The sequence below is a fragment of the Alligator sinensis genome, unplaced genomic scaffold (assembly GCF_000455745.1).
Source record: "Alligator sinensis unplaced genomic scaffold, ASM45574v1 scaffold381_1, whole genome shotgun sequence".
Lineage (NCBI taxonomy): Eukaryota > Metazoa > Chordata > Crocodylia > Alligatoridae > Alligator > Alligator sinensis.
The window spans coordinates 929,123-952,584 of NW_005842440.1; the positions used below are offsets into that span (position 1 = coordinate 929,123).

At 44.5% G+C, this 23,462-nt stretch overlaps 1 protein-coding gene across 23 annotated transcripts in view; it reads right to left on the minus strand.

Annotated features, from left to right (window-relative positions):
* The window catches only part of RGS6 (regulator of G protein signaling 6), a 578,846-nt gene that overhangs the window by 194,875 nt on the left and 360,509 nt on the right, over nt 1–23,462 (minus strand). For 18 of the 23 annotated variants that reach the window (XM_025212001.1, XM_025211994.1, XM_025211986.1 and 15 more), the window contains 2 exons: nt 522–593; nt 315–414 (listed from right to left, as the gene is read on the minus strand). In XM_025212001.1, the coding sequence (XP_025067786.1) occupies nt 315–414; nt 522–593 (172 nt within the window). Of the gene's footprint in view, nt 1–314; nt 415–521; nt 594–23,462 lie in introns of those variants that run through there. The other 5 variants (XM_025212004.1, XM_025212002.1, XM_025212005.1 and 2 more) reach the window with 2 other exon arrangements.

The following is a 23,462-nucleotide window of genomic DNA, read 5'->3' on the forward strand; positions in this document are numbered from 1 at the left end:
TAATTGCCCTTTTCTGTTATCTCTGATCATTTGCTATATTTACTAACTTAATTTTTAAGGTCTCAAGCCAGAGCCTGCTTCCCAGTTCCTGTGTGAGGTTATCATATATGATGTTTAATGGCAATACTGTGACGCTGACTAGAGCCTACACAAACACTAAACAGATGTTCATAAATCACTCTAAGGAAATCTCATTGGTGATTAAGAAAAGTCACTCTCTAGTTTATAGAAACTAACTGATTCGTGACCATTCTTCATTTTTGGCTGAAGAACACATCCAGAAAAAAAGGTAAAATTAAACAATCTGTACCTACCTGTGACAACACTGGGGATTTTAGACAGAAAGCTCTTGACTGTTCGGATGGGAACTCCTCCTGTTTTGTCATCCTGCATTCTTGTAATGATCTCTTCAATCTGTGAAGTGGGATGGAATGGAATACATTATTTTGCTAGCCCAGGAACTATACTAGTAATACTTATACTTATTACAATTACTATTTTATAATGTCACAGTTGCATACCAGGATTCCATTGTGCAGGGCGCTGTACAGATGTGGAACAAAAAATGGTTCTTGGCCCAAAGATCTTACAATCTAAGTGTAAGACAAAGGCAACAGATTGTTAATGAGGATTTAGAAGAAAACAATGAGCCAATATGGGTCAGAACAAGAGAGAACAATTGCAGCACACCAACATCTTACACATACTCATAGGCGGCGTAAGTTGGGTAGCACTAACAGGTCTTAGCCCCCACAATGCAGGGCAGTGGTAGGACTGCACGGCAGCCTAGCCATGGGCTTCTGGTAGTTGCAGAAGGTGTGGGGAGGGAGTGGGGCTGGGGCTAAGGAAGGGGCAGATGCTGAACAGCTGGCAAGGTGTGGGACTGAGTCATGAGTGGCTAGTCTGGAGATGCAGCTCCTGCTGCTACGCGCATCCCAGGAGGCATGGGGGGAATATGCCCCTGGATCTGTGTGGGGCAGGGCAGGCTTCTGTGGGGCAGGGCAGGCTGCAGCCACCCCAAAATTTGCAATAGCCCACCTCACCTCCCTCTCAGTGCCACCACTGTCCACTGCAAGCACAGCCTGCCCTCCCTCCCCTCCAGGAACAGCCCAGCACAGCCCTGGTCCCAGCCTGCAATAGCCTGCCTTGCTCCACACAGATCAGGGGGCACATGCCCCCCCCTCGTGCCTCCCAGGGTGAGCGTAGCTGCAGGAGCTGTACACCCTGAATGAGCAGGCTGAACAACGATGACTCGGGGCAGAAGCAGGGTCCCAGAGGTTCTGTCTTCTCCGGCCCAGTGGTGCAGCTGAGGCCAGCCCCTTCCAGCCCCATGCTTTGGGCCTCCCCTGGGCGGTGTGGGGTTGGGGCCGGTATGGGACTGGGAGGCGGTGGATTCATTGGTGTAGAGGGCACCAGTGCTGGGCAATGACCCTGGGCACAGAGGAAGGGGCAGCCATATGGGTGCCATCCCTGGCCTTGGCCCAGGCCCTGGCCTTGATCCTGATTCTGGGTCTGGCTCAGCTCATCTCCCTCCTGATCCCTGCCCAGCCCCAGCCCCAGTCCCAGCCCTAATCCCTCCCCACCCATGGCCCTTTCCCCTCCTCCCACTCCTTCCCCTGCAGACTCTCCTACCTGGGGGGGGGGGGGGCCCAGCCCCCCCCCCCCCCCCCCCCCCGCGCCCCTCCCCCGGGGGGGGGGGGGTGCTCAGCCCCCCCCACCCACAAATTTTTTTTTCTCCCTCTACCTATGCACATGCTCAAATTTTTGGTGATGAACTATTGGCATAAGAAAGCAGTCAATATTGTGGAATCATTTTTCATGTCCTTTCTAAGACATTTTAAAGGTCTTACCACTGTGAAGAAGGAAAAGGAGCTTGAAAACTGTTGACACAATGATTCCCTAATGCAAGGGTTTACATGAACAACCCTGAAAGCTAAGTTCAAGTCTCATGGATGATTTTTTTGTTAAACATTGAGCCAAATCTCCAACTTCTTACTTAAGTCAAAATCCCAATTGGAGACATTCGGCTCAGGATACTTAATGTATCTTAAAGGTAAAATTGAAAGGATGCAAAAACAAAGAAAATAAGTGTAAACATTTAGCAAAATATTAGAGGGTGACAGGGTGAACAGAAGTGATTGCCACATACATGGACACAACCAAATAATGTACTTCTGAATGAAGCATGGACATAATCTTACCAGTGTAAGGGCACAACCTATTTTTTGCTGTGGATTAGTAACGTGCTTGGCAACCTATAGAGAAGTTTCCTGTCTTGAGGAGCAAATTAATGGCAACCTCATTTCTTACTTTTATTCTACCAACACATTTAAAATGGTGGAACAAATCAGAGCTTTGCACCCTTAAAAAGCTCAGTGATGCAAGCTGAAACTCATATACCTTTAATGATAAGGCTTAAGCCTTATTTGTAGGGCCACTTGTAGAGCTGCAAACAGATGAGCGTAGATGTGCAGTATATGGCACTGCATCCCCATCTGCATCCCCACACACCATACATACAGGCATTCCCAGAGGTGCTACCTTTCAATAGGGGGCGGGGGGGTTGACCCTAGGAAATCCCAGGGTCAAACCCCCACTGAAAAAGGTGGGATAGTACATGTGGCAGCAGTGTGCACCACCCAAAACCAGAGTCTGGCCAGCCAGAGCCACACTTCAGCTGCTGGCCAGGCTTCCTGCCATGGCTGCAGCCCCAAGAGGCCCCTGCTGCTACATATCCCTAAGGAAAAAAATGTCAGTGCTCATCTGGACACACCCCAGGAGTGGAAGAGGAGTTCATTCTTTATTCCAATTTCTTCATAAATAAATAAAATCATTTATCTGTTGAAACTGATTTCACCCAAGCAAATCTGCGCCATTTCACAAGATGGAAGGAATGGTCTTTGTGATGTGGACCATCAACCAACCATCAGAAGACCACCCTTTTTAAATCATAGAAGACCTGGATCAGTTTTGAGGCCGCAACCTAGATGGAAAATACTCTGCTTAATCTTCTGGGTCATCCCATTCCATCTAAATATAGTCACCAACCAGTTTGCCAAATTTAGAACATAGTTATTACACAACCAACACCAGAGATTAAAATACTGAAGCATTCCTAGAGCAAACATTTTTATAAAGAAAAATGGCAGAATCAGGACAGTGTAGGTAGCATATTAGAATCACAGATACCAATAAAACAAGATAACAGTGGAAAATGTGTGGGGTTCTGTGGCATGCATTCTAATTTGATCTTTATTTTTTTGGTTTCCCAAGAAATTTTATGTAACAACGTAAGAGATATAACTAGACAAAGGAAAGGTTTCAGGGCATTACATCTCAAAGCTTTAGATATTTTCTTGACAATTCTGATGACAGCACAGCATAGCAATCCTTCACGCAGGTACTGTATCAATGGGCTTGACTAGAGGAGACAGGAGTAGGAAGTGCATGTGGAATAAGTCAGACTTGTACTGCAAGTCACAGATGGAATTTTATATAACAGGGAAGCATAAAAGGCATCATATATGGAATAAAATATACCAACAACAGAACATGAAATGCAGAGTGCATGAAGTTACTCTATAAGTTATCAATGGAAGGTATTTTTCCACTCTCTAAAACAAATAAATACACACAAATAAAAAAAGACTCCAAAATAAAAGGTCTTTCTAATTAGTTTCAGGACATAAATCAATAGGTTCTTCACATGTACAGGGATCACTTCTATACACAAATGAATAAATTGCTTCCAGAACTATAACAAGCATAGCACTGAATCACTGGGGAAGACCAGAGACACTGCAAATGCACTGTAAAATTTTGAGGCAATTTCAGTACCTTTGAAGATATTTACATCCTTATTTTCACTTGGATACAACCATGCCAGTGCCAGTAGGAATGACAAGTTGAACAAAAGTACCTTACAACTGATCTGATGCCTTTAGGACATCCCTCCTTATGGAATGAAAATTCTGAGGTTTTCAGTATGTTCTTTACCCATGAAAAACAGATATCTGATATATGTAGAGCTCCCCTTCTGGTAGTTCTGGAAATTTAAATATTACACAGTATTCCCTTCCTTTACAAGAGAAGTAGACATTCCCTTTGGATCAAAGGGCCTGATACCAATGAGGATATTGTGGTTGCCCATTTCTCAGAGACCACAGATATGAAACTTTCCCTATATTTTCCACTTGATGGATGAACAGGGACATAACCTTGGGGGAGAGACCTGCCTCATGATAATGAAAGACTGGTGCTTATTAGGGGTGTGTGAAGCAGGGGCATTGATTCGATTAATTGATTTGGATCACTGTCTCTGATTCAATTTGGCTGAATCCAAATCTGAATATTTGATGCTTATTCAGAGAATCAGTGATTTGGCCAAAGACACAGCTTTAAATATTTTTTCTACATACCTTGAGGTACCAGTGTAGCTCATAAACACTGTGATGCTGGGATGCATGGAGTGTCCCACAGGAGTGTGGGGGGGGCTCCCACATGCTCGGTGGTGAACCCAGAAGCGGACTGAAAGCACTTCCAAACCACTTCTAGGTCTGCCGGGGAGTGTCCTGGGCCCCCTCCCTCCATGACCCCCCAGCTCAGCGATCAGCCAAGTGGGGACTCTGGGTGCCCCCCCCAGACCCAGGAGGCACCAGGCACTGAGCCAGGGAGTTGTGGGGGGGGCCCCCCAGAAGCGTTCCCCGGCAGACCCGGAAGTGCTTGTGGTCCACTTCCGGGTCTGCTGCTGAACATGTTGGGGAGCCCCCCGTGCTTCTGTGGGACACTCCATGTGCCCCAGCATCACAGCATTCACAAGCCACCTGCTACCTAGAGGTATGTAGAAAAAACATTTAAAGCTGTGTCTATATCTGAATCACCAAATCTTTCTGAATTCCGATTCAATTCGGAGAGATTAAAGGATCTCCTGATTTGATTCAGATTCAGAGATTTGGCCACTGAATCAGGCCGAATCTCTGCCGAATTGAAGTGGGGACTGAAGCTTCACACAGCTCTAGTGATTATGCCACTTCTTTCTCATATAATCTGAAGCATTATACTTATACATCTGGATGATTCCCCCTTATCTCTAAAAGCTAAGTTTGATTTAAAGCTCTACTTATATATTTCAAAATGAGTTTAATTCCATGCCTTCCCAGGGCTGCAAGGTAATCACCATTCAGATGCTGAATTCAATCACCCTGTCTGTGGCCTCAGGCTAGCACAGAACTGAACTACTCACACCTTGTTTATATATTATTTTTTAAGCTGATGCATGCACTGGTGAACAGACTGTCAGCAGAAACCAAGGCACAAAGATGAAAAATGATATTAGAAACACAACAGATTCTTGGACAGCTGGTTATTCAAGTTCAGTTTGGCAGAGAAACCCAGCCACTTTTACCTCCTTCTCCAGGGCCTTAATGATCAGCCCAAGCCAACCAGTACAAGAGGATGGAGCAAAGTCCAGGCTTCCCTTTAGCTGTCATGCACCTTAGGTACACCACCCGTAACCCTGGGTCAGTTATCTCCAGTGCTGGAAACTAATGAGGACACATGTTGTGGGGGTCTCTCAGGGGAAAAAGAAGGGAGGGGTAAGAAATCCAAGAGGAACCAGAGTCCCTTGAGAAGAATAAAGGAAATCAAGGTGCTTTTTATGCCTTCCTCAGCTGGGGGGTGGGAAACCCCAAAACCATTGCACCTCACCACATTAGGGACCCATGCCAGCCTGATCTCCCTGCTCAAGCAACACTGCAATAAAAGAGATGGTGAAGAAGACACTTGAGGAATGAAGAGGCTGGGGATGGGGAGAGACTGTGGAGCCGAGCAGGCAATTCACCAAAATGCCAGGGCCAATTTCAATGGGACCCCATCCTGCCTCTGCACACGGTGCGTGGAAACACGGCAGCTGGCTTCAATGGGGCAGGTGTAGTGATTGCATCTCTTGAAGCCAGGACCTGGAGGCATGAATAGTTTACTGATTCTGTACAGAGTTGCATAATGAAGCCAAGGCTGTGTAATCAAGAGCCACAGAACAGGCAGAATGCGGCTCAAGGCCAAAACGGAGAGCAGATGTACTGACATGAGGGCCCGCAGTCTGTACCCCAGCTATACAGAGCACACAGGAAGCCAGAACAACAGCGTACGAGTGGCACGTGCTACGGAGATTTATTATGGCAGAGGCCGCGGCTCCTCTGTATACCTGGACACCCAATTATAAGGACTCTGGCCCATGTTAAATACCTGCATCCACTAAAACAGTTTTTCTCCCAGTCATAGTACTAGGTATTGGTTTACTTTCCCCTTTACTCTCTGTATCACTCAGTTATTAGTTGACCAAAATAGTTTTCCTGATTCAACACTTGTTGGAAGAGCAATTGTTCACATTTCCCGACTGAAGAATATGCACATTTCAGTAAGGGCTTCCCAAGCAGCAGGGACTGTGCAACAACAGTGAACAGCCTGACAGCCACAGCACAGCTCAGAAAGTCATTTTCAAAATTACTCCTAGTGAAAGGAAGTATTTCAAGTTATAATGTCCCATCTCAGTGGTTTCATAGATTTCATAGACATCAGGGCTGGAAGGGACCTCGGAAGATCATCGAGTCCAGCCCCCCGCCCAAAGGGCAGGAAGTCAGCTGGGGTCATAGGATCCCAGCAAGATAAGCATCCAGTTTCATCTTGAAGGTGTTCAATGAAGGCGCTTGAACCACCTCCGGTGGCAGGCTGTTCCAGACCTTGGGGGCTCAGACAGTAAAGAAGTTCTTCCTTATGTCCAGCCTGAAACGATCTTGAAGTAGTTTGTGACCATTCGACCTCGTCATCCCTTGGGGCGCTCTGGTGAACAAACGTTCCCCCAGATGCTGGTGGTCACCCCTGATAAACTTGTAGGTGGCCATCAGATCACCCCTGAGCCTGCGCTTTTTCAGGCTAAAGAGCCCCAGGGCTCTCAGCCTGTGATCGTAGGGTCTGCTTCCCTGACCTCTGATCATACGCGTGGCTCTTCTCTGGACTCTCTCAAGCTTCTCCACATCCTTTTTGAATTGTGGAGCCCAAAGCTGGACACAGTACTCCAGCTGCGGCCTCACTAAGGCCGAGTACAGGGGGAGAATGACGTCCCGGGATTTGCTTGAGAAGCATCTATGGAGGCAAGCCAGCGTTTTGGTCGCTTTACTAGCCGCCGCATCGCATTGCAGGCTCATGTTCATCTTGTGGTCAATGACGACCCCCAAGTCTCTTTCTTCCATAGTGCTAGCCAACATAGCTGGGCTATGATGCTCGCCAGCTCCTTGAGTACCCTGGGGTGAAGATTGTCAGGGCCAGCTGACTTGAAGGTATCCAGCTTCTCAAGATGTTCCTTCAGAAAGTCAGCATTAAAGGAGGGCAGGGGATCACCCTCACCCGGACTTCCCGGCCCTGTAGCGGGCATGGGCGTCCCATGGGACTGATGAAAGACTGACGCAAAGTACCTATTTAATAGGTTGGCTTTTTCCTGGGTGTCAGTTGTCAGTTGCCCCATCTGGTTCAGTAGGGGTCCAATGTTGCCCCTGCTTTTCCTCCGGCTCCCCACATATCTGAAAAAGGACTTTGAAGTCAAGATATATGACATCAGTCTCTTCTCCCTTGTCCAGGTGATAGGTCACCTGGTCGTAGAAGGAAATGAGATTGGTCAAGCAAGACCTACCCGCAACAAACCCGTGCTGGCTATCCCTTAAGATGTTGGCGTCGGCCAGTCCATTAAGGATGGCCTCTTTAATAAACTTAAAGTTTATTAAAGACATGATTGACATGAAACATCTAGGCTAAGTACAGACCTTCCAAAAGCCCAAGGCTGAATTGATTCAGTCTTCACAGATTTCCCTAAGCTGCATAGATTGAACCAATAATAAAGTTAACTAACATTCACATTTGAATCCAGAAAGGCAGCCAGATGCCTGCAGTGGCCCAGACCAGAAGTTGGGAGGCACTAGAGCAGGGGTGGGCAATTATTTCAGCTGGAGGGCTGCTTAACGAGTTTTGGTGAGCTGTGGAGGGCTGCAAGGGAAGCTACATCCCTTGACAGGTGCCCTGCTCCCTGGTCACCATCTTGGGACTGGAAGTCCTTCCCCTAACCCTCTGACCTTTGCCACCTGAAGTCCCTCCTCTTGCCTCTGGAATGACTCCTTTTGGGAAGGGGATTTGCCATCCTGGAACCGGAAAAAAAACCCAACTAAAAATAAAACATCTACAGTAACATATTTTAATTTTAAAACTTTTTTTTGTCCTGATGTGTGTCTGTTTGCCTTGTATATATAGGGGTGATTGCATAATAGCTCAAAATGAAATCTGACTTTTGTATATTGTAGGGGCAGGGTGTGCAGAGGTGTGGGGGTGATATGAGTGGGTGGGTATAGAGTTTGTGGGGACCTGTGGGTGTATGTGTGTGGGTGTGTGTGTATGTGGGGTGTGGGTGTGTGTGGGGTTTGTGGGGGGATGTAAGTAGGTTTTGGGGACATGGGTGTGGGTGAATGGGTATGGGGTTTGTGGGGGATGTGTATTTGTGTGTACATGGAGTGTGGGGAGGGTGTTATGTGTGGATATGTAGGGTGTGGGTGCAGGATCAGGGTTTGTGGGGGATGTGTATGGGGCTTGTGGGGGGCTGTGGGGTGTGTGATGGGGGGGGGAGGTTGGGGGGTCTGTGTGGGGGGGCTGGGAGGTGTGCATAAGGGTGTGTGGGTGCCTATGTATGGTGGGGTGCCTGTGTGAGATCCCCCCTACAAACATGCTCCTCTCACACATGCCCCCCCCACCGCATTGTGCACAGCCCCTGCCACCAGCAGTGGGAACAGGCAGTGTGCCCTCAGGATGCTTACAGCCCATGGTGTGTGGAGCCACCTGGTGGTGCACGGTCCCAGTGAGCCCTAGGACTGCACCTGGTCAGGCCACTGGCTCCATTACACAGGGCTCACATGCCTGAGCCCTGCGCTACTGTGGGGAGACCCATGTGATGAAGCCAGTGTACAGGTCACGGGGCTTGACTGGGGCGGCAAGGAGATGGGCAGAGCTGGCCCAGCTCCAAAGAGAAGAGCTCCTCACAGTTCTCCATGACCTGTGCATAGCAGTGAGTGGGGCCAGGCTGCTGGCTCCATCACATGGGACTTCCCCCAGAGTCATATGGCTCAGGTAGAGAACCTGGGAACTGCATGCAAGCCTCGTACAATGTAGCCAGGTGGATCCCACACTCCTGTCGGCCTGGGCTCCAAATTCTTGCTACCCTGCCTTGGGTCCCCACTGGTACCCCCCCTGGGGCACCAGCACAGGCCTTGTGCTCCTGCCCAGCTACCGCTTCACTCCTGCCCGCTGCTGCTGCCACCGCCTCCACTTCCCCTGCCACCACTGCTACCTTTCCCCTGGCACTTCCCTACTTTCTCCCTGCCCACCCACCACACCCCACTCTGCCTGATGGCCACTGCCACTTCCCACCTGCCACTTCCTCCCTCCCACCACCTCTTCCCTACCTGTGGGGTTGGGGTCAGGACCATCCCATGGGCGAGGTTGGGAACGCAGCATATGTTGTCCCTGTGAAAGTGAGCTGGGCTTGGCCCCATTTGAGCACAGCAGGGGCAGCCCAGGACTGGGCCGGATAAAGTGAATTGGTAGGCACGCACCTGCAGGCCGGATAAAATTGCTTGGCAGGCCAGATTTGGCTTGTGGGCCATATTTTGCCCACTCCTGTGCTAGAGCCCTCCTCCCAAGCCCAGGCCCAGGTCCTTGGTGTGTGAGCTCTATAACATCCCTGGAGTGGGGCTGGCACTGCCCACCCTGAGAGATGGGGTTTGTGGGGGAGGTACAAAACATCCAGGGATGCTGTGGGACTGTGAGTTAACTTGAACTGGGAGAAGATCTGACAGAAGTTTGATAGAACAGTTTAACCTAAATCAGGTTGATACTACATTCATCCAGGTCTATCTTAAACCTGTTCTGGCCATTTTGAAACTGGTTTATTCGCACTGAAGTTCTGTTCTGTTCCAGGTTTAAATCAGTTTCCAATTCCTTAAACTGGTTTATATGTAATGTCTGTCCCTAGCCAGAGAGACCACATTTGGTTGTGGAATGCTCTAATTTCAACCTCTGGTCTCAGGTGGAAACACATGTGCATAGATAGGTACATTGTGGTGAAAATAAAAGTTAAGTAAATATCTTCCAGCCAAAAAAAAAAATCCAAAATCAGTTCCCAGGTCTCACTGGGATGAGCCAAAGGCACAGAAATTTTAAGTGATTTGCCAAGAATCCCACACAACAAATCAGCTGGCCAATGCAGGAGCAGTCTCAGAGCTCCTATTTCTTGTTCTTTTAATAAAGCAATATTGCCCAAGTTTTGTGTTTTTTTTAAAGGGGACGGGGTGCCTAAAGTCAAGCTTTTAAATTCTTATTAAGGTGTCTAAAATAAACAGCTTTAATTGAAGAAAAAGAATTGAGAATCCAGCAATTATACATAACCAGCACAAATATTGGCTTGAGATAATCTCTGAATCAGTTTGAAGAAATGATAAACTATGAGCCCCCATGAGCCCAAGTTCTTATAGGTGCTAACAGTTATGTTGTGGGAGCATGTCTCCCACACTCCCAGAAAGCACAGGATGGGGACCAGCAAGAAGAAAACTGCCGGACCCTGAGGCAGTGGGCCTGGGAAGGGCCACTGGAGCTGACTACCTGGAGAAGAGCATCCTGGCAGCATTGGGGGAGTGGCTGATGGACCTCACACAGCCTCAGACACACTTTGAAAGCATGTGCTGCTTGCATGTTGTGGGGCAGCCAGCTGCTTCCATTTTGGCCAGAAGCAATGAGCTGGCTTCAAAAGAAAGCCAGCAGCCAACTGGGAGAAGGCACACCAGGGAAGACTGGCAGGAAAGCCTGCACACCATAGGAGATTGGCACTGGCAGAAGGGCTGGTAAGCCATGGAGGACTGGCAGTAGGAGAGTTTGCTCCCTGGGGAAGACCGGCACCACAGGGGAGCAGGCACACCAGGGAAGACTGGCAGGAAAGCCTGCATGTAGGACAAGACTGGCACTGGCCAGAGGGTCCACATGCTGAGAGGAACTTGCACGCCAGAGTTGGCCAACAGCTCAAGAGTCAGCAAATTAGAACTAGCTGGCAGAGGGGGCAAAGTTGGCTTAATCCAGGGAGCCTGCCCCATAGAGGGGACAGAAGAAAGAGAATATAAGTCCGGCTAGTCGGAGGAGTGGCCAGTAACAGGGGCACCGGAGCAGGACCCCAGACCAAGGACAACATCTAACTGTGAGTCTGATAATGACATGGTTTCAGTTTTAAGTTGTGATAAGACTATTACTAAATTAGACTGAGCTATTAGGATTATGGACATTAAACCTTATAAAGTGACTTTAAGCTTATTTCTGGAATAACGACTGGTTGGTGAAAGGACAGGGTATAAGGGGAGGTAGGAGCCCCAAGAAGACAGCCTGCAATCTCGCCTGAACAATTTAACCCATGAGAAGCCATCCACTCAAAATAGGTACAATCTAAGTTGTAGTGGGCAAGAACGGAAGACCCCACTTAGGTGGAGGCACCGAGAATATTTATTGATTGTTAAGAAGGCCGCATCAGACAGGAAGGACACCCTGGCTCATCTAATTACACCACGTCAGGTAAGCCGTTTGTATATAAGTATATGGAAAGCAGGCACAAAGTGTAGTTAGAGTTTTTTATTTTACACTGAAGTGAGGAAAAAAGCAGGGGATCTTTTGGGAAACATACTCTCTAAGGCTAGGGATAGAAGTTACACATAAACCGGTTTAAGTTATCAGAAACGGGTTTGTACCTGTAACAGAACAGAAGCTCAGTTTACATAAACCAGTTTTAAAATGACTGAAGCTGGTTTAAGATAAACCTGGCTGTACATAGTATCAGACTTAACTGATTTGAATCAAACCAGTTTATGAAACTTCTGTTCCAGACCCCTTCCTGGTTCAAGTTAAATCAGAGTCCCCCAGCATCCCAGCATGCTTCCCAGCCCTGGGGTGGGCTATGGTGTCTTCTCCAGAGAGCAGAGCTGGTCCTGCCCCTGGCTGATAAGGGGGGGGCCAAGCCCAGCTGGGAATGCAGTCCAGTCTACAGGAAGTGGGGTACTGCCCCCCAGGCAAACCCCAGCTGGGGTTTGGGGCCAGGGAGGGGTGTTAAACTTCCTCCACTCAAACTTACTGCTGGCTTCAACTGTGGACTACAAATCCCAGAGGCATCTAGAAGCAGGAAGAAGAAGTGATGAGCAACCCTGCAGAGTCCTGCTGCTGTAATTCTGGACTGCAAATCCCAGAGACCTTGGGGGCAGCAGGAAAAGGAAGTGAAAACACAGCCAGAGAGCTGTGCTCTAGGGCTCCCTGGCTTCTGGCCTGAGCCACTGCAGGCATATGACTGCATTTCCTGAATCAATGTTTGTTCACTACTTTTTCAATTTGATCTGTGCAGTTTAGATTAACTTGCAAAGACTGAATTGATTCAGCCTCAGACTTTTTGATTGTCTGTACCTAGCCCAGGAGTAAATAGCTGCACATTTTTAAAAACCTCCCCCAGTTTTGGGTCTCCCAGTTGCAGTTCCAAGTGCCATAACAGCCATAGCAGAAGTGTTCATGTCACAGACCCTGTCAGATTTAAATGAATCTGCCCAATTCTGCCACTACCTCATCATCAACAATCTCAGACATGCATAATTGTGGCAAAACATCTAGTTTATGACAAAGACCGAAGGAGAGGGAGGAGTAGTTGCAGTTGCAGTTATAGATATTTAGAACTAGGGCTTGACAGAAATGTTCTGCTATTTCCCCTCATACAGAATAACTCCAATCAAGAGAAAAATCTTCAAAAAAAATCACCTTTTGTCATTTTTTTCCCAGTTTTCAATGCAAAATTATAGTTAAATGAAAACTATTTGTTTCACGGGGAACTCCCTCACCTTACATCCCTCCTATTCTATCTAAAATGAAAACAATTATAACTTTTCTGAATCCCCAAAACAATGCACAAAAAACCCAACCAAAACAAACAATTTTCATTTATTTATTTAGTTAGTTAGTTATTGGGAAAATATACTCTTAAACTTTTATTGACAGGCTGAACTGAAAAAACAAAAACGAAAAACAAAAACAAAATATCAACAGTAAGCTACTAACAAATGGGGACCTCCCCAAAAGCACATGATACTTTTTGAAACTTTGGGCAAACTATTTGAGGCCCAGAAATCTACCTTCAGATTTCAAACATGCCAAACTGAGAAATGTTTGCTTGACAAGCTTTTGTTTGGTTCCTTATAAACAAAGGGTCTATTTGCAACTCTTTGACCTGTATGAGAGGGGTTTATTTTGAGCTCTTCCAAAGTTTGTGTGTGTCCACATTCAACATTTTGTTTCATGCTAATCTTTATACATTTTTCAGGAATTAAGTGACAGTGATACCCCCTCGCCCCCATAGCTCATTACAGCTTCAAGCATGAAAAAGAACAGAAACGGTGAATCAAGTAGATGATTTTTATTGAAACGTTTCATCTTAACTTTGTGGAGAGTTGCCTATTCAGAATTGTTAATGGCTCTCTTCAGTCCCTGTATTTCATTAGAGTTTCCTTATGCTTCTCTATCTGGGAGGTAGTAAAAACAACCCCTTAAATAATTCATCTGATCAGCAGAGAGGGAGGCAGAAAACAGCACTAGTAAATTATACCTATCTGTCTTAATCCAAATTGTGTGAGCTTCAGTGAACTGGCTTCAGTCCAACGACAATCATAGTAAGAGGAAATATTTTTTAATATAAGTTCACTGATTTTTCTAGCTGCTTGCATTCATCATAGGTATAATTGGCATTTTTACTTATCTATCTGTCCAGGGACATGGGCTCAATGCACTTCCTTGACACACCAATGTACAGTTTATTTATATACTGTCATATTGAGGCACATTCTCTTATATATGTATAATGTGCAACATAGACAGTTTTTCCAGTATCTAGAAGCTGTCAGGCTGCCCCATTTTCCTGTGCTTTCTTTATCTTGAGGTGACTCTACTCCACATCATCTTACCTTCACTGCATTTGTAAGGGGTTTTGAGATTCCAGAGGTGCATTCCCATCTGCACAGTCAGGATTATAAATATGAGGGTTTGCAGTAAACTCTTATATTCTATTATGTAATCCTTTCTATTTGTTCATTAAATTTTAGGGGATTTAAACATATTCATTAGACCTTCTCCCTTTCCAGTCTCAGCACTTCCATTAGCAAAAAAAAAAAGCAGAAAGAACATGAGTTGCTGACACCGCTAAGCTATCTACTGCTCCTCAGAGGTGACAGTGGATAGCTATATTCCTTCTCCCAGACACGTGATACCACTATCCTGCATTTGCATGCTTGTTAAATAAATAATAATAACGATCGGTTTGATTTTGATATGAGATTCTCCTGAACATTGATAATATGGGACAAGGGGTCAAACCGATGCTGCCCCATGTAATTTACACATAGGCCATATGTCTGTGAAAAACAATTTGTTATAAAGAAGACTAATTTATTTTTGATAACTTGAATGACCGAAACAAAAGGGAATCCAGAGTTATTGAAAAACCGTTCAGATTTACTTTTTATTTTCCTGTTTAAATATATAAAATATTTCAGGAATTCAAAGTAAATTATTTAGTGACACAGTCAGACTATTGTCCCCCAAAGGAATCATAATCACTACCCTGCCAATTTCAGGGCTACATTCCACAGCAACTCCAGAGTTGTCATATAACTTTCTCAACATTGAGCACCTTATTAACAGGACAAAAAATATTATTCTGTTCTGCGGTGAATTTGCTTCTGCATCTACCAACCAAAAGCAAAGTTGGTTAGGATGTTGCATGATTGCATTAAAAGTACAGGTTCACCCACTTTGCATGGAGTCAGAAATGACCCTAGTACCTGAGAAGCTGGGGGCGTCAGAGAGAAAATCAAAAGGAACAGTAACAACAGCAACATAATCAATTGCTGCATCTGAAAGACCCAGTGCACAGTCACTAATTTTCAGCCTCTTGAGGCTGCCTTGCTGAACATTTTTATTAGTACTTAGGAATTACCATCCATTGATTTCAAAGATCCTCACAATGTAATGCTGACAACTTTTTCTAGTAGGTTAGCAATGGAAACAGCATTCTTTTTCTATCTCACCCTGTGACTTGGCTACACACGCTGTCTGGAGACGTGGGTGCTGACAACTGTGCATTTCTGAGTGATGTAATATATCTTGTGCCAGCCTGATTACTTGGCAACACCTGCCTGAATCTTACAAAATTCACATCATGTGCTACCCAACAGCAAACCACTCAGAAAGCATTACTTATTAGTACCAAAAGCTAGGAAAGGAAAGCATGCAAATTATATTAGTGTGGAATGCAGTATACTCTCCTCCTTGCCTTGACCATGGCTGGAATCTAGTGACATGCCAAAGGAAGGCTCAACTTCTATGATCTAGCATGGTGACAACTGATTGTTAATCTTTTTTCTACATTCTCTCTTAACAGGGTTGAGGAGTAAATTAAAAATTAGTGTTTCTTACATCCCAAATTTCACTCACTGCTGCCAAAGTTTTCCAGTGGTTGTACGCAAATCCTTGCATTCTGCCTGTCCCTATCTGCCAACTTGTTACACAGGACATTTGAACATCAGTGATAAAAGTTAATAAGACAAGATTTCTAAATGGCTACCTGCATCTCTGATCTAGTCTATTTCCCTGTAGTGCTCTGCTGAGACAGAGAAAAGGCTAAAAAAAGTGCCGATATGCCTTCTTCCAACATCCTCACAGAAGGAAGCAAGGTCTTGTTTTCAAAGTGTGGAGTTTGGAATTAGCTGACCAGCTCTGCCAGAGAACAGCTGTGACCTTTGGGCAAACAATTTATCTTTGTCTAACTTTTCCTTTCTGTGTAGTGGAGATAATACTGAACTATCACACAAGGGGTGGTGAAACAAGTCAAAACTGTCTGAAAAGTACTTTGAGTTCTTTAGATAGTGGAAGCTACAAGACCACATAAGAAATGATCCCCACCTCCAAGCAACCTTTAGAATTCCTGTTAAATGAAACATAAAATCAATATTGTAGAAGAACAGCGATGTGGTAACCAGTTGGGACTATTTTTTTGTATCTCACAAGATACTGTCACTGTTGAGGGCTAGGGCTGTGATGTAGCTTTCCCTGTTTTCTATTTCAGTTTCTTTATAACCTTCAGAACTAACCACTAGTTATAAGTGGAACGTTCTGATCAGGTGGATAAAAGGTAGGTTCCCTATTGCCTACATCATGTTTCCAAATAATTCTGAGTAACAAGGTATAACTCTTATTTTTTACATGTCATCTGGGAAACTGAAACATGGCTAACAATGCTGACCTTAAGACTGGAAGCTTGCTTTTTAACTTATGCACATCTACAGTGAATAGAATCAGAGGATACCAGTGAAAGAACTGATCTACCAAGGCATGAGCCATTGTTACTATGTAATGCTGCAAATGTAACTAGAGGCTAAATACTTAACATTTGCCAAACATAGAACATGTTCTCTATACAAAAATATATGCAAGATAGGTATTATCATGTCAATCATTATGACAGGCACTGTTTTTTATTATTTAGAAAAGGGGGCTAGGAGGTAGGATGCTTGGAGTTCTAGTTCTGCTTTTAGTACCAATTTTTTGTACAACCTTAGCTATTCTGTGTGCTTCTGCTTTCCCATCTGTAAAATGGGTATGTACAACCTTCATGCTTCTCCCTGAGCTGCTGCAAAGCATTATCAAAGTCTCATGGTCTTAGTGCATCTGGGGAGATGTAGTTCAGCTCCATGACAGCATTACACAGAGATAATGCATTCCAATCATGTGACTGCTATGATATGCCACAAAGCTTTGTTGTCACATTGCATTACAGAAGACAGAGCCTGGCTTATAAGGGAGAACAAGTAGTAGAACTAAAACTCTCCAAAGGCGATGCATGTACAATAAGGGTATGCAGTTTAATGAAGAATAAAACAAAGCACCTCAGATCCCTTCAGCAAATATGAAATATTCTGATTCAAATCAGACTGATCTAAAATCTCTACAGTTTTTAAAATAAATAAATAAATGGGTCTCAATTGCTACAGCACAAACAAGCATTAAGCCAACTTAGCTGGCTGCTCAAGGACTTTTGCAGATAGCGGGCCTCAGACAAGGGAACGCAGTTCTTTTGTCTATATCCATTGGTTGAACTTGTTTTGAAAGCACTTCCAGAGAAGAATGTGGAATGCCACAGTACATCAGCCTAGCTGAAACAATATAAGGTATCAAATGCTTTTACACACTGAAACTTCCAGGTACTGTACAGGTGAACCCCGCTTAGTGCTCTTAATTGGTTCCTGAAAACCTGAGCGTTAAGTGAAATGAGCATTAAGCAAAACTGAATGTTTTTAATGACCCAAGATGGCAACCATGAGCATTATAATAAAACACACTGAGCGCTAGTTGAATCAGTGGAATCAGGTATCAATTTAAAATGCGCGTTACAGCGAAACAGCGCTAAGTGAAACAGTGTTAATTAGGGCTGTGCGAAATTTTGCCAGCTGTTTCGTTTTGATGCTGTTTCGACTTATTTCGAGCTTGAAAAGCAAAATTGAAATGAAACGAAGGGCTTCGAAACAGCCTCAAAATGAAATGTGGGCAGTCAAAATGTTTTGCAAATTTTGAAACATTTTGAGTTTCGAAGCTCAAGCTGGGCTTGCCTGCAGGAAAATAGAAAGTAAGGAGAGGGAGGGGGAAGAGGGAGGAAGGAGTGCTCTCATACTGACTGTGTAGCTGGCCAGTGACTGTCCTCCTTCTCTGAGCTGCCTTCCAATCCCAGTGCTCTGGGGGAGGGATGGAAAACACGTACACACAATCACACATGTCACGAGTTTTGCTTGTCATCAGCCTGAGGTACAGTTTCCCAGAAACCCCTGCACCAATGTCCTTGAAATCTTGCAAGATTCATGGCCTCAGCAGGGGCTACCATGCCTGCTGTTTTCACCCTGCTGTGCCTTAACACAGACATAGTCATATATGTCATGAGTTTTGCTCTGAACAGTTTGAGGTGCAGTTTCCCAGAAACCCCTGCACCTATCTCCTTGAAACTTGGCAGGCTTTGTGGCCAGAGCAGGGGCCACCATCCCTGCAAGTTTTATCTTAACTAGGCAAGAAATGACAAAGTTATAGGCAACTTTGTGCTTCCCCATTATAGGCTATAGACAAAATGTTGAAACAGCGTTGAAACAGCGAAACTGATTCGATTAAATTAAATGGAACAGTGGTTTCGAAATGAAACAAAACTCAAAATGAAACACTGTCCCACTGAAACGTTGAAATGGAAGTCGATACAAAACAGTGATGTTTTGCACAGCCCTAGTGTTAAGCAGGGGTTGCCTGTAGTAAATATTTAGCAAACATTTTGTGCAATTCAGCTAAAACACTAATAAAGCTAAACCACCATACAATTACCACAGAGAGGTAGTTGCCCATGTTAGACTGAAGTCAGAGTAGATACGCACCTTACAGACTAACTGAATCAGAATTTTATAAACTTTCGTGAGCAAGAACTCACTTCATCAGATACTATGAAAAGGCATGCACAGAACAGGTTATCAAACAGAAATGAATACAAAAGATGGGACATGGGGAAAAGCAGAGAGGGGGTCTGAGTCTGGTTTTGTTGATTTGAGTGGCTACCATTTGGGAATTGTATTGCAAATGTAGGAATTCCTGCTTGAGATCCTTCAGCTGTGCATCTTGATCAGTGGAATCAGAGAGGATACAGTTTTAATGTAGAACTTGACTATAGAAGATGGAATTAGTGATGTACTTATGATGAAAGCTGCAGGTATGGAGGTAGCTGTGACAGTTCATAGGTTTCCAATACAATGTGGTGGCACTACGGCCATTGCAAAGTTTCACTGCAGTGTCTCGGAAATGAATTTTCTGAACAGAGTATTCCAGAGTCAGTTTGATTCCATGTCACGCATGCATGACAGCATGCGTGATTGTGGGATCCAGCACCAGATCCCATCACATCTTTTTGCCAGTATAGGGGGAGCCCAGGATCTTGATCTTGGAATCCCAAGCTCCCCCTGCACCAGCAATTAGTAAGCTTCTGCAGCTGGGAGCCCAGATGAGCTGATGGAGCTCACAGTGGCACACCTGTGAGTAGGAGCCCAGCCTGGTCACGCAATCAACTAATGGCACGATAGGAACCAGCCACAAAGTTATTACACATTTGTGGTGGAAAAAAAAAAGTGCCTTATTTCTCCTTTTATCACAGCATTAATTGCATTAACATGTGGCCATGTAACAACTTAAGATATGATTAAGTGGTTAAATCTTAAGTGTAACATATGCCAGGAGTCCGAGGTATATTAGGGAGATAAGAGGGCAACTGCAGCAGAAGCAGACTTCAAGGTCTGTCATAAGTATAGTGCCATACTGGGGGGCCATATATGTCCCCAAGGCAGTGTTGTTCACTCATAGGTAGAGAGAGTCCCCAAATCTGAAAAAGTTGTGCGTGAGGACAAAACAGAAGAATGCAATAGAAACAATGTCCTCATCAGGGATAATGTTCTTTATGTCTTGTAATCCATCCTCATGGGGGGCATTGCTTTATAGAAATATGACATCCATGGTAAATAGCATGGTGTTTGTTGGAAGCTTGTCAATGGAACCCACTTTCTTTGAGAAATTTGTGGTGTCTTTCAAATAGCTGGAAGCTCCAGTAGTATATGGGAATAAGATAAGAGTCAACATAAGAGTCAACATAGCCAGATACTTCCTCTGTGATCATGCCAATGCTAGAGAAAATGGGGCATGCTGGGCTGCTAGACTTGTGGATCTTGGGTAATATGTAAAGGTTGTCTGACCTGGGCTCCTGGGAGATTGAAGCAGTAATCCTCTCCTATGTTTTTAGAGGTAGTGTCTCTAAGAGGTCATTTAGTCCTCCTGGTATTATGTGGTGGGGTCCTCAGTCAGGAGTTTGTAACACTGTGCTGGAAAGATGTCTCTCTGGCTGTCACTTAAAGCCCCCAGCTTGAACACCATAAACACATTATTAATCAACTCCATCTTTTTCTGGAAAATGACAACCATCTCAAGGTAGCCATAGGGAACAAACCTGACCTGGCTTATAGACAGCCTCCCTGCCCCACTATTCTCACCAAGGCACTGGGCCTTGCAGTGGATCCAGATGCAAACTGTGCCCCCTCACAGATACAGACAATGTTATCACTGGATGAAGTAACACAGATTATAACATCTGAGATTCATTCACCTGCATTCACTGCCATCATCATATATGCCCTCACCTGCTTACAATGTCCCCTGCTGTCTATATTACACAGATGGGGCAATCCCTACATGAAAGAACGAGGGGACACCAATCTGACATCACATGCAAAACTACACAAAAGCCTGTGGCAGAACACTTTAACCTTCTTGGACACTCCACTGCTGACCTCAAAGTAGCTGTTCTTAAATAGCAAAACTTTAAAAACTCACTTAAACACAAAGCTGCGGAAGGATAAAACAGCCACAGACTGGATTGTGCTAAGCATGGTCCAAACAGGGACTACAGATTCTTACCCCATTACTTGGATTAGTTTTTGTGATCCTTTTGTCCCAATGGGTTTATTACTTTGCCTGTCAGCACTGCCTGCCTCCCTCTTTCCTCTCACCTCCCTTCCTTCCCTGTCTTTTGTATTCATATCACCCTTTATCCTGCCCTAGCCTGCTCTGTACATGTCCTGTCACAGCATTTGATGAGCTAAATTCTTGCTCACAAAAGCTTATGCATCTCTTATTCATTTAGTCTATAAGGTACATATCTGCCAGTGACACATGATGCTATAGAATTAATGGTGAGATATGATGCTAACCTAATGGGCAACTAGGCCATGGCAGACCTTTGCCTTTTTGACCTAGTGGATGGTTTAGATAGGGATGATCCTGCCTTAGGCAGGGGGTTGGACTAGATGACCTCTGGAGGTCCGTTCCAACCCTACTTCTCTAGGACTCTATGACTATGACCTGTGATAGCATGTTATATTTAAGGAAAAGAAAAAAAAGTTATGCATCAATTGCTACACTACAGTGCAGATCCAAGGAGGAGTGGTAGTCCTCAAGATAGCTTTTAGAATTAAATATCTAAATATACACACACACACGGTTGTCCTATTCCAAAACTATAATTCTTTCTAACATTATGTTCTCCTGCTCTAGCTCATATTTTAATGGGTATGTCTTTTGCTGCTTATCTGATATATTCCCTGTTTTTTTCACTTACGTTGATTTACTCTTTTTTTCAAAATGCATTAGAAGGTTGATAAAAGATGTTGAAATCGGCAGCCCTGAAATATGCAGACTTCTCTTCAACAGCCAGATCAAGTACAGAAATCACTGTATCTGAAATGTACCTCAGTCTGCCCCAGAGGCATGAGAGGGAAGCTCAGTTTTTCTGTCCTTTAATTGATTGACCTTACTGATGAGAAAGCCAGTTAGTGCCAAATGTGGTGATGCTATCTGTGCTGTTGGTATCTATCAGTTAGTAAGAAGAGCCTCACAGGTCATTTTACAAATGCAACCAATCCCCTTATTTTAACTTTTTTTGCCCAGCGCCATCAAACCTCATCTAGATTTGAACTGGTGACCTAAAAAGATTCTGCTGCCACTTAGTGCTGATTAATAAAAGAGCAATAATTTCAAATTAAAAGAAAAGAATCATGAAGACTGGAGCGTGCAGAAGAAAAAGCAAAATTAACTGAAGATTTATCTTTTCGCAAATCAGTTCTTTAAAGGATGTGTGGGTGGGGGGGAAGAGAGAGAGAAAGGAAATAACTCTGTTTTGATAAGCTTTGAATAAAGTGGTCTATTGTAGGGATTGACGGAAGTCTGCTGCCTCACTACATAAATTTTTAGACGCACAAGTTGCCTTGGAAACAGGAAAGATTTTCTTTTCTGTTGCATCATTTCACCTAGCGTAAAAACAGGCAGGTCTTTGGATTACATTAACTGATACAATGATAAGTAAAAAATAGAGTGCAGCAGATGTGCCTCACAGAAATGAGGCTAAGGGAGCTGTTTTAGAAGGGGTGAGCTCTATACATTACACAAAGAATTTCTTTTAACCACATGCCCTATGCCCTGTGAATATGTGTGCCTATACACATATACCGTCTTTCATTCAGTGTACAGAATAGCACTAGGGTGAAACCCATTGCTCTAATAACTAAGAGCACTAAGAAGCATAGCTGTGGCAAAGAAAAACAGCTTCTGTACCAAACTATCATCTAAAATGAGGCTACATGAATCTTTTCAATTGGGAAGGGTTAGAAATAAGGCTGAATAAAGCAGTTTCAGCTTGTCAGTCTTTCCTATCAGATCCTACCTTTGTACAGTTTGCCCCCTGTGTCCCGAGTTTCACTTTGAGTTCTGGCCTCAAACCAATCCCAACAATACCAAATGAAATTCTCCCAAAACCTAATTTTGTTGTGGAACCATAAATTAGCACCAGCTAATTGAAAAAACTTCAAGGAATCTTAAATCCTTCAGCAAACCTGGGCTGAATTTCAAGTTTGTAATGAGGCCCAAAAGACTAGTTTCTCAAGGTCTGGGATACTGTAACAAAATTTTACAAGACTCACTTTTTATAAAATTTCATATGAACTCATCAATGGAGAGGGTAATTGGAACAGCCGAATAGTTACAAAGCAAAGGTATCATCAATTCCTGCATTCACTGTCAAGCACCACTTCAGATAATTCAAAGAAATTAAATACTCTCTACCCCAGTTAATAGACAGTAGCTAATTTGATGCATAAGTGAACTCAATGGAACCTAACATGAGGAGGTTTTCAACAGCATAACAAGCCTCATTAAATTTCAGCCCCTCAGTTTTTGGAGCCAAGTACTCTCAGTTAATTGAAGTAGTATTACACCAGTTGGAAGGTCAGCACAGACATGCAAATTTGCAGACTACTGGGGGGCCTCCTACATCCTTTGCTTTTCTGTGGCTAACCTGTAATTTGGCCAACAGTGCTTGCCAGAGGTGCATTTCATGTTTGGAAACCCTAGTTTCTATTAACCTTTTCAGAAACAGGGTCAGGATAAAATTCCTGTCTCCTATGGTATAGAATTTGATTATTTTCTAGGTGCAGTAAGAGTGGTAGCACCCCGCTTTCATTGTGAAGATCATGTGCTGGCAATTCCATTTACTTGCAACCCCAGATGCCTGAGTTCCCTAAGGTGTCTGAGACACAGCTGGAGCCCTAACCTAGCATGGGGCACCCAGGGGAACAAATAGAGAGCACATAGGGAAGGGGTGACCATCCACTGCCAATGCTTTCCCCCGCTGGCCCTGGGGCAGAGGAAGTCCCAGGACTGCTCCTGCCTGGCTCCAGCTGGGAGCT